General features: G+C 33.7%; 1 protein-coding gene across 1 annotated transcript; it reads left to right on the forward strand.

Moving 5' to 3' along the window:
• Positions 1 to 213: 213 nt before the first annotated feature.
• LOC139526443 (integrase/recombinase xerD homolog) lies at positions 214 to 1,113 on the forward strand. The gene has a single exon (XM_071321591.1). It carries the CDS (start codon positions 214 to 216, stop codon positions 1,111 to 1,113), a length of 900 nt encoding a protein of 299 aa, XP_071177692.1.
• The last annotated feature ends 11,866 nt before the right edge of the window (positions 1,114 to 12,979 follow it).

The following is a 12,979-nucleotide window of genomic DNA, read 5'->3' on the forward strand; positions in this document are numbered from 1 at the left end:
GATAGTAAAATATTACCATCAACAGTTATCAAAAAAGGCCGAGGTAGAAATGGTATGTTCGGAAAATCCACAGATTTCAGGATGTTGGCTATGAAAATAAGGTTTTAATTTATTTCATTCTTTCCTACAGGTATCGGTCTGAAAAGCAGGGTGTTGGAGCAAATACAAGATAGAGGGATTCTTTCGGCTGACTTCGACGAATTGGGACATAAGATGTCATCGTATTTACTGCAGTCCAGAAGTGACAATACTAACAATAAATATTTTTATGCTTATAAACGGTGGGAGAGATTTATATTGAAACAAGGGGGACTATCTTTACCAGCAAAGCCTATACATGTAGCCCTATATTTAACCAAACTGATAGACACAGGTTCATCTTATAGTGTAGTTCAGTCAGCTTTTTACGGTATAAAATGGGCACATACAGTTCGAGGTTTTTCAGATCCCACAGAAAATGCATTTGTGACCAATTTACTGGAGTCTTCTAAACGTCAACCACATAAACCGAAAGTTAAAAAGGAACATATTGATTCTGAATCTATTATTGAACTTTGTATAAAATATAAAGACAGTGATGATATAGCTATTTTAAGGGATTTATGTATGATTGTTCTTAGTTTCTCTGGTTTTCTGAGATACAACGAGCTTAGTTCTCTTCGATGTAAAGATGTTCATTTCAAAACTAATTATTTAGAGATTGATATTGACAAAAGCAAAACCGATCAGTATAGATTAGGGGAGAAATTAGTTATTTCAAATGGTGAGTCTGCTGCTTGTCCTTATAGTTTATTGTCCAAATATTTCAGTATTTGTAAAATTGAGTCCAGTTCTGAGCAGTATTTATTTAAACCTATTTTTAGATCAGGCAAACGGTGTTCGCTAATTTACAAGAACAAAAAACTGAGTTATACCAGGGCTAGAGAGTGTATAGTAGCTAGACTCAAAGAAGTTTGTGGTGATATAAACATAGGTTTACATTCTTTAAGGGCGGGTGGAGCCACTGTCGCAGCTAACGCTGATGTTAACGAACGCTGCTGGAAACGGCACGGTCGATACTGCCAAAGATGGGTACGTGGCAGACTCACTTGCACATCGTTTAGAAGTTACTAAGAAGCTAGGTCTTTAGCATTTTCATTTTATTGTATATCATTTACGCTTTTCCGCCCTTTCTTTGTGTTTCTAGTCTGCACGGCTAAATGCATTGCTTTGTGTTTGTTATTATTGTAGTGTAGTTAAGACATGTATTTTCCCGCGTTTCGGAGTATAGCGGGAAAATGTTGTCTAAAAGGAACGTTTTATAAGAACGGTATATATTTTTTGGCGGGTTTTGTTATGTGTAGTTGTACACGTGGATACGTGGACCAATCATTTGGATTGTGTCAATAAGTATTCTTATGTTAATGAGGTGAAAGCGGGTTTTATATGTTCTTGGTTTTGAAAATCATTCTAGCCGCAGACGTTCAACACTAAACTTCAATGTTTCATAATATTTGATATTGTATATTATTTTGCTGTTTTTTCTTGATGGAGTTTGGCATCAATGTCCCGAGGCGTGCCTTGCACTTGCTCCGAACACAGGTTTCCAAATCAATTTTCTTTAATAAAGTTTTTTGATGGTTTTTCCTGTGCGGCGAGGTTACGTTAAAGACGGATATATATACATACATACATACATACATGTATACGTAGAGATATGGGCTCTTATTGATACAGAGTAAACTTGTTTCAGATGTTTATTCTTTCTGTGTACCTCATTCGAATGTATTTGTATTTCATTATGTCATGATTTATAATATAAAATATACATTAAACGCCGGCTCTCTTAGTCTGCACGGCTAAATGCATTGCTTTGTGTTTGTTATTATTGTAGTGTAGTTAAGACTCGGTAAAACAATACTGTTAACTGAAGACTGGTCAAATCAAACCTGAGTTGATAGAAGGTGCTCCGGACGGTACGTGTCACTGATATTTGCACCTTGTGAAAATACTTATCGGAAATTGCCACACTAGATTGACGTAATTGGGTTCAGTTTCTAAAGCATTTCAATTGTAGATTTAAACCCGCTATTTTATAATGAATAACTATTTAGAGAGCAAATCATTAAGACAGACATAAATTACAATTACCAAAAACAAACGAAACACTCATAAAGTAGAAAAGGATATTAAAACAACACAAAAATAATTAAAACAGAAGACAGTACTATTCAATCGTTTACAAGGGATGATAGTTTATAATTTGTTCATTTGAATAATGCACATTTATACCCCAATGAGGATGAAGGCATTCATAAATCAACAAAATAAGTTTACAATGCATAAAAAAAAAATTAATAAAAGAACAAAACATTATGTACATATGTATACATCTATCATGCAGTTGTTGCGTCCACCCTCCTCAGTGACCATGACTTTTTAACTAATAGGACAGCATACTGCATAATTGACGTACACGATTGACAAAAAGAAACATTTCTCAAAATCATCTATATCATCTATATCGGATTAAATATTTTTTAACATTTTGTAACATTCAAATCTCAAATCTTTATGTTTTGTACATGTAAATAAAAAATGTTCTTCGTCGTCTATTTCATCTAGATAACAATGTTAATATAAACGTTCTTTTATAGCTGACTATGCGGTATGGGCTTTGCTCATTGTTGAAGGCCGTTCGCTGACCTATAGTTGTTAATGTCTGTGTCATTTTGGTCTTTTGTGGATAGTTGTCTCATTGGCAATCATACCACATCTTTTTTTATATTCTGTTATATTCTTGTGTATGCCCCTTTCAATTTCCAAAATATGATCACTTGCCCTTTATTTAGTAAATCGTTTCCTTGTTTCAAAGTTATTTTCTTTAAGTAAATAAGGCTCAGTTTCATAATCTTTTTAAAGTTACTATAATAGATAAATAATTTACTTTTTAAAGAATTTATTTAGCTTGAATATAATATTTTCCAAAACTCATGTGATTTGGATTGGAAGTAAAAAGTACAGCACAGAGACACTTTGTACAAATCAAAATCTTACTTGGGGAAGCACATCCTTTAAATTATTGGGTGTTAATTTTGATGTTGATTTAGATAAACTAGTTAAAATCAATTATGATGAAAATATTGTAAAAATAAAGACTAGTCAAACAATGGTCTAGACGTAACATTACTGTTATTGGTCGAATTACTGTTTTAAAGACACTTATGTTGCCAATTTTAAATCATTTAATATTGTCACTACCTAATCCAAGTGAAAATGTTATTAAACAGATAAATGAACTTATGTATAAGTTTATTTGGAACTCACGAGTTCATAGATCTAGAGTGAAAAAAGATGTAATACAAAAAGATTATTGTGATGGAGGCTTAAAAATGATTAATTTACATGCTTTTATAAATGCTTTGAAATGTACTTGGATAAGAAGAATTTTTAGAAAAAATTGTAAATATAAATGGCGAAATATATTTTTGTCATGCGTTGATAAAGATAGATTCTTTAGTTGTGGTAATAGCTATGTAAAGCAACTACAGCAAAGTATTTAGAATAAATTTTGGAAAGATGTACTGGGTGCTTGGCAAATGGTAATTGAAAAAGAAATGAATTTGCACGACTGGGAATATTTTCTTTCCAGTCCAATTTGGATAAATAACCTATTCCAAATTGACAACACACCAGTGCTTTTCAGAGACTGACATAGTAAGAATATTCTACATGTATTTGATATTGTTGGGGAGAATGGTACCTTTTTAAATTTTTATCAATTTCAGGAGTGTTTTCATATGGATATAGACATCATGAAATATAATAGCATAATTTCTAAGACTTCCAAAAAAATTAATAGAGGAGATTATAAATTAGTATCTCCTTTCATACCACCAGATATAAAGACCATTCTCAAAAGCAAAAAGGGGTCTAGAGATATGTATTTGGTGCTAAACAAAAACAACACTGTTCCTACAGGAGTAAAAAGATGGGAAGCAATTTTAGTTTTAGAAAATCAAAATTGGAAATAGATTTTTCAACTACCATTTTCTAATACAAAAAATGCTAAGCTACAATGGCTTCAGTATAGAATTAATCATAAAATTCTGGCAACAAATACGTTTTTAAACAAAATTGGGATAGTGCAAAATCCATATTGTACTTTTTGTAAGACTGAACTTGAATCAATTGAACATATACTGTTGGACTGTTATTATGTACAACTGAAATGTGGTTTCTCCAGAATGGTATTAGTATACCATGTACACAGGATATTTTTTCAGTTTTTTGCATTGGTGGGAAAGTAAATGGGTCAGCTTGGCAGACATTGGAATTATTTCCAGATGTAATGGATGTTGTTGCTCGCTTTAGTTTTGTATGAAGACAGAGACATGGACATCATAGAATCATTTGCTTGCATCTTGTACGGCAACATCAACATTTGCTGTTAACAAGGTAAGATTTGTCAGGAAGCAGCGCCTTTATGATGCTACCCCTACAAGAGGTTATCTTCCAAGGCACATCGAAAGAGAAGCATATCAAGTCTTGATACCACTTTGCCTCACATTCTCATTAAGAAAAAATTCACACACCTAATTAAATGTTCAAACTCTTTCAGGTCATTTTTTAGTAGCAATAAACAAAAAAACTATTTCAATTGGACATGCTTTGATACTATATCTGCCCTTGAATTTTTACTGGATATCATTTTTAGTCGCTTTAGAGATTCCGTATATCGTCAGGTTATCGGAATTCCAGTGGGGACTAACTGTGCACCACTTATTGCGGACCTGTTTTTGTATTGTTATGAGTTACAATTTATGACAAAAATCAGCAAAGACCCATCGAAACAACATCTGATACACAAATTTAATAACACTTTTAGATATTTGGATGATATGTTGGCTCTCAATAATGACGACTTCAGTATGTATACTAAAACAAATTCTCCTGTTGAACTTACTTTAAATAAAGCTAATACTAACAATGTCCACTGTCCTTTCCTCGATCTTAATATCTATATCATTAACGGAAAGCTTAATACTAAAATTTATGATAAAAGAGATGATTTCTCATTTCCTATCATTATTTATCCATTTTTAGATGGTGACGTCCCTTGTCACCATCTTACGGTGTTTATATATCTCAACTTGTACGATTCGCTCGTGTATGTAACAATGTTTTAGATTTTAACGAGAGATATTTTTGTATTATTGAAAAATTATTACACCAGGGTTTTCGATATCACAAACTAGTCAAAACCTTTACTAAATTTTATCATCGGTATAAGGACATCATTCGTAAATATAGCTCAACATGCGTCTGACTTATTATACGTTCAGGTATTTCACATCCAATATTAAATGGAACTATTCTTTATAAAGCACAAAAATGTCAGTATTCACCTCAGAAACTAACAAAACCTTTAAATATACTTATTAAGAAGGGATATAGATACGATACTGTTGTCAGGTCATTAAAGATTTGCATATTTTGGCGTTAATATTGATTCATTTATAGGGTCTTTGCATCGGAACTAAAAACATTTATTTAAAAACCAGCTGTTGGCATGACACGGGTTATGTTCTTCTCATATATGTTATGATGGTATGATACTGAACCCCTCACGGGGAGGATTGTGCCAGATTTTCATATGACGAAGACATAATTTTTCAATCAGTTTAATTGAAGTCTGGAGCTGGCATGTCAGTTAACTGCTAGTAGTCTGATGGTATTTATGTATTTTTGTCATTTTGATTATTTTCTTTGGGTACATCTTCTGACATCAGACTCGAACTTCTCTTGAACTGAATTTTAATGTGGGTATTGTTATGCGTTTTCTTTTCTGCATTGGCTAGAGGTATAGGGGGAGGGTTGAGATCTCACAAACATGTTTAACCCCGCCGCATTTTTGCGCCTGTCCCAAGTCAAGAGCCTCTGGCCTTTGTTAGTCTTGTATTATTCTAACTTTTAGTTTCTTGTGTACAATTTGGAAATTAGTATGGCGTTCATTATCACTTAACTAGTATATATATTTGTTATGGGGCCAGCTGAAGGACGCCTCCGGGTGCGGGAATTTCTCGCTGCATTGAAAACCTGTTGGTGACCTTCTGCTGTTGTCTGCTCTATGGTCGGGTTGTTGGCTCTTTGACACATTCCCCATTTCCATTCTCAATTTTATTGAACACTAGGTTTGCATGGATGAAAGAAAAACAAACACTGACAGTTGGAAACCAAATTGGACTTCTTTGACTGCATTTGCACCCTCGTTTCAGAAACTTTTGAAAAGCAGATGCAAAAAATGCAGCGTTGTTGATAACTGTAAACGATTCCGTTCTGGCCTACCTCTTACGAGGTAGGCGTGTTGGCAACTTTCAGATAATTATACGGAATGCAAACTGCCTTTTCTAACCAAACTAGGTATTTAAACTTAACAAATCAACAAATTAAGTAATATCTCTTTTAAATTAGAAGAAAATGAAAAAAATAATGAAATTTTTAACGTTTTTGTCGTCATTTTGGAACCGGAAGTTAGTTTTTCGTCGTGTATGTACTGTGTAATCGTACTTTAGGATCGATAATTTACGTTTTATTAAAACTTGCATTGGATTGCACCTACAACACAGCTTTCAAGGGACTTACGAAATGAAGCCTTTTTTAACGTTTTTGTCACCATTTTGGAACCGGAAGTAACTTTTTCATGTTTTAAATATTGTTTCATCGTACATTAGGAACTGTTATTTTTGTTTTATTTAACCTTACTTTGGATTATACATGTACCAAAACACAGATTTTAAAGGATTTACGAAATGTAGCCATTTTTAACGTAATTGCCGCCATTTTTGAACCGGAAGTTACTTTTTCATCATTTATGTATTGTTTTAGGAACTGTTACTTACGTTTTATCAAAATTGTCTTTGGATTATACCTAAAACACAGCTTCCAAAGGATTTACGAAATGTAGCGAATTGGATATGATGCCATTTTAAAAATGAGCGGTGGCCATTTTGAAAAAATGGAAAAATTTTTATGGCCAGCAGCTGATTTATTTTTAATTTTTATCGTTTAGTCAACCTCCATACCAAATTTCATGCTTGTATCACGATTTGCACAATTATCCCCACAATATTATCTCCCACTAGGATGCTAGTTTTTAAATGCATCTGTGACTTCGAGTGATAATGTATATCTTTACAAACTTTATTTAATTTAATTAATCGACCAGGATAATCCAGACTGCCTGGATGGACTTAAAACTAATAGATCGGGGTTGACAACTCTTGAAATACTATCGACTGCAATGCAGTTGTACAATTATTAAAATTATAAGCCTTTGATAACTAACTATACTATCATTGCAAGATATGAGAAAATCAATTATCAACTTTGATACACAAAGAGCTTTACCGTGTCTTTAAGTTATTAAGACAGTTTCAAAAAAAGAAATGATCGTGAGAATCATTGGAATTTGGCGACCTCACATTTATGGATTACAGGTTTCTCAAGAAATGACTTACATGAATTCCATACCATAGGTATCGAATATTTTATTTATATACCTATTTTTAAAGCAGACTGTTTCATCAAGGCATTTCTTAATTGACAGTACCGTACGTTGATATAAATAAGATTTGATGCGAGTGTCAAAGAGACAACTCGTTTTCTTTCTAAATAAATACTTGACAATTATTTAACAAAAATGTGCTTGCGATAAACATAATACAGTTGAAAAAGCCATAGTGAAGGTTGTTGGCGCCATTTGTATGCACATGTCCGAAGTCAGGAAATTGTTGTTCCGTGGTTGTCGTTTGTGTATTTCATAAGTGTTTCTGTTTTTATATATATATATAGGTCGTGTGGTCTAGCGGGACGGTTGCAGTGCAGGCGATTTGGTGTCACGATATCACAGTAGCATGGGTTCGAATCCCGGCGAGGGAAGAACCAAAAATTTGCGAAAGCAAATTTACAGATCTAACATTGTTGGGTTGATGTTTAGACGAGTTGTATATACATTATGTACACAGCCATGTATCACCATCATTGATGGCGATCCGATGGATACATCTGTTGTAGGGTTGTCACTGACTCAGACGTACTTATGAATATAATTATTTTCTGTGACTGTATCTTACATTAATTTGTAGGATCCTTTACTATAGATAATTTAGCTGATCTGTAACAATAACATCTTCATGCCTTATATATCATGTACTGTAGTACGCCGCTAGATTAAAACTGACGTGGAAAGGTAACACATGCCCACCGAAAGCTCTTTTTTTGAGAGCCCAGGTGGTCGTGTGGTCTAGCGGGACGGCTGCAGTGCAGGCGATTTGGTGTCACGATATCACAGTAGCATGGGTTCGAATCCCGGCGAGGGAAGAACCAAAAATTTGCGAAAGCAAATTTACAGATCTAACATTGTTGGGTTGATGTTTAGACAAGTTGTATATATATTTGAACGTTTTTGTCGTCCACTCACAGACTAAGCAACTTTTTAGACATAATTTTGAAACCATTGTGTAAATATGTACCGAGCTATATAAGAGACGATATAGATTTTCTCTCACACCTGCCAAAAATAGCACCGGTTCATGTTCGTTTAGTAAGCTTCGATGTCACAAGCCTATATACGAACATTCCACACGATTTAGGAATAGAGGCAATACAATATTGGGTTGCAAAACATCGAGATGCAATACCAAATCGATTCACTGTTGACTTTATACTCGATTCTACTAAACTAATTCTTGAAAACAATTCTTTCTATTTCAATGGCAAGAACTATTTGCAACATCGGGGGACAGCAATGGGAACAAAATTTGCACCAACCTATGCAACATTAGTCATGGGCTTCCTTGAACAAAGACTGTAACAAGAAATTGAAAATAATTTTGGAGTTGAATTTGCAAGAGAATTCGAATTATCATGGAAAAGATACCTTGATGATTGCTTCATTATCTGGAACAAATCCGACGAAGAACTCCAACTATTTTCGGACATACTAAATAACCTTCATACCTCCATAAAATTTACGAAGGATGAAAATTTTAACCAATTACCGTTTCTAGACATTCTTGTTATTAAAGATGGCACTGAAATTAAAACCGATATTTTTTACAAAGGTACTGATACTCATCAGTATTTAGATTTTAATTCGTGCCACCCATCTCATACCAAAAGGAATATCCCCTATTGTTTAGCAAGAAAAATATGTACAGTAGTCGAGGATGAACATTTGAGAGAAGACCGTCTAGAGGAACTACAATCATTTTTGATCAAGCAAAACTATCCAGAGACTTTAATAGAAAGGGGAATTCAAATGGCAAAACAGATCCCAACCAACCAACTACGCTCCACCTGCGAGGAGCAGAGTAATAACAACGATAAAATACAGTTCGTTATTACACATAATCCCCGGAACTTTAAAATTATTCCCGTTGCAAAGGCAAATTTACCTATTCTTGGTCAGGATGAAAAGATGCGCCGTTTAATTAATACAGAAACACTTCTACAAAGTAAACGGCAACCACAAAACCTTAAACGACTATTGACCCGAGAACGATTCGACCAACAAAGAACATTCAGTGTGTCAAAATGTCGAGATAGTCGTTGTGGAGCATGTCCATATATCCATGTCGGCAAGGGAATGGACATACCTAATGGTCTATCACTTTTTACCATCGAAGACATTACCTGTAAATCCGAGAACTTAATTTATTGCATTAAATGTAATGGTTGCCAGGAAATTTATATCGGCCAAACAGGGAACAGTGTAACAGACAGAGTGCGCATTCATAGACAACATATAAGGCAGCCACAATACAGAAAAATTCCCCTAAGCAAACATTTAGACGAATGTGGAGGGGGATTTTTTAAAATATTCCCATTTTATAAAATGAATATGGGTTGTGACATTACACGAGAAGTCAAGGAAAAACATTTTATTTCAAAATTTAAATCACGATTGAATGCAAACTATACATTTTCTATTGTGTAATAATGACGCTCCATACTTCTATATATAGACTAAGTGTAATACGATTTATCTCCCTTTATATACTCAACGACAACTATGACGTTACATACCTACCGTTACATAGTTACGTTAATCATGTATAGTTTCACCTGAAGATTGTTATTTAAACATGAAAGTACTAGTGAATTAAAACTATTCATACCGGAAATGTTGGATTTTTTAGTAATCTATATATATTTCTATACACAAGAACATTTATTATAGTGATCTTTATATATATATATATATATAGATTAGACCGTCTGTTTTCATGTTCGAATTATTTTACATTAGCCCGTTATAGATTATTGTTCGATGTAGGCCACGGCTCCGTGTTGAAGGCTGTACTTTGGTATATAATTGTTATTTTTTTTTTTTATAGCTTTTGACTTATTGCGAGTTATACATGTTATATCATTGGCACACATATTCGTATTTAAATATATTCATTGAATGATTGGTGGACTTTAACCTGTTCAACATTATAGAGTCAAATTATTCACACATACAGGAAAAAAACAAGTAAAATATTAACCTTTGATATGCATTCATTGGATGTTGTGTTGACCAAAGCTGTTCAACATTATAAAGTCAAATATTTTACACATATACAGGACGAGAACAAGTAAAGGAGGTGGCCGAGTGGTCTAAGTAGTTACTACTGTAATCACTAGCCAGTCAACACTGATGTTGTGAGGTCGAAACCCGCTCTTGCAGGTGCACTCGACTCCAATCTTAAAAGAATAGGATTGTCAATTTTCCTTTCGAAGGTCGGTGGTTTTCTCCGGGCACTCCGACTTCCTCAATCAATAAAATGTGCGCCACGAAATAGCCTAAATGTGGTTTTTTGAAGTGGCGTTAAAACACAAAAAAATAAAAATAACAAAAACGAGTAAAAAATTAACAAGATATGCATTATTTTTTATAAGGTTGTTCAATGTGACCTATTGAACCATATTATTTACCGGGTATGTAATAACATGAGAAATACGATGGGTGACACATGTGGGGCATGATCTGCTTACCCCTTCATAGCATCCGAGATCAACCCCATGTTTTTGCGTGTTGCTTAGTCTTTAATGTTATATTTTGTGTCTTGTGTGCTATTAATTGTGTTTGTATTTTTCTTTTTAGCCAGGGCGTTGTCAGTTTGTTTTCGATCTATGAGTTTGAATGTCCCCCTGGTATCTCGCCCCTCATTTATTTGTGTAGCCCATGCTGACCGATTATTCTAACTTTGTTGTATTCATTTAACAAAACAAAAAAATATCAAAGATATCGGGCTTTCAATTTTTTTTAAAGGAATGTACTATATCCGTATTTCCAATGATTTAAATTCGTTTCTTTTTTTAATTTTCCAACAAATTCTATACTATCTTGATGTTTTATTTTAATGGAATAATTTGCACTAGATGTTGGATAAGATTCCATAAGACAACAATCAAAGAACACAACTCTTGCCAACAACATTTACGGTCCAATACATTTGATTAGATGCGCATGTCAATAATTATTGTGATACTGAAGGCAAAGATATTGTAAAATACAAAACTTAATTCAATCATTGAAGAGTTAATGAAACCTATTTGAACAATCAATTAAACCAGACACGGCGTGTTGTGGATAATTTAATTCATTATAAATTACAATTTTAATCAAGGTTCAATGCTACGTCTCTCAATTATAAAAGAAGAATTTGCCTTGTACTATGAAACACCATAATGAGGTGATTGTGTATTGGGAGTATTTTATTGTTTATAAATCAATCTCATCATGAATAGTCCTGTATGCCTCTTATATCACAAGAGAAGTCGTCGGCTGTATGGAGTTTTGCGTATGGTATAGTCAATCTATTAAGGTAAAATAATCCTATAGCCACACCCATTCGGTTAGGCAGCAACCATTTGATTTTCGGGGGGGGGGGGGCTATGGTTATTTTTTCTGGACAAAACAATATTTTTTTCGCGACAAGTCGAAAACAATTTTTTTCTTTTAATTTTAGCATTACATATAGTGGCAGCTGAGGGTGAAACAAACAATTTTTTTTTTCTCAGAATCAAATTAAAAAAATTATTTTTTTCTCCAAAAACTGGAAACAAACTTTTTTTTCAAAAAAAAACCATAGCCACCCAACCCCTCCCCCCACCCCCCGGAAAATCAAATGGTTGCTGCCTTACGAGTTCTGCGGGTTTTCCCGATCCCGTCTTTGAGAAATTGACTTTCAACCAATAAAATAACTGCTTCACCAAAGTTTTGGTCTGCATGCTGCTCCAAATTAAATTCTTCTTAGATTTTTTTTTCACGTAGACGTTTGTCGGTTGCATTGTTTGCACCAATCGTTTCAAATGCACGACTTTTTATAAGGGGAACTTTAAAGAGGTCCATCGAGACCAATATATTGTGATTGCTTTCCCATAATTAATTGAGTGGGTTGTAATTGGCTCAAGTGTTTTAAATACATTACAGTTTTTAGGAGCAAAAGGAAAAGGCATTTTGCTCAGTCGGAATAATGCATGTGAATAGGCTACTTGCCAATTCCCGTAATTGACCCTGTAATTAGAGATCCCTTTTTTAGTTGTCTCTCTTATGAGGGACACTAATTTTTATTTACAATGGAGAGCCAGCAGAAAGAGCAAATTTACCTGTGCGTAATGTGAGTAATCTTTAAGGTTTTTAAATCTTATAATTATATTAATTTGTTGTTCAGCTAAATACTTTTGACATCAGAAATTATTTTTAAGGAAACATTAATTTAACCGACGATACTTCACTTTCAATTCATTATGGAATTCAATTTATGGAACCAGTCGACAATTGACAAGGGAAGTAATTTGCTTAAAAGTGTGTAATAACAGAATCAAATCCAAAAACCAAAATTGGCAAATGGACAATTGGATGACATGTATTTCAACGGAATATTTAAATACCTTAGGATCTACATGTATAACAAATATATAACATTCTTTTTAGGATGTTGTATTT

The sequence above is a fragment of the Mytilus edulis genome, chromosome 6 (genome assembly GCF_963676685.1).
Source record: "Mytilus edulis chromosome 6, xbMytEdul2.2, whole genome shotgun sequence".
Lineage (NCBI taxonomy): Eukaryota > Metazoa > Mollusca > Bivalvia > Mytilida > Mytilidae > Mytilus > Mytilus edulis.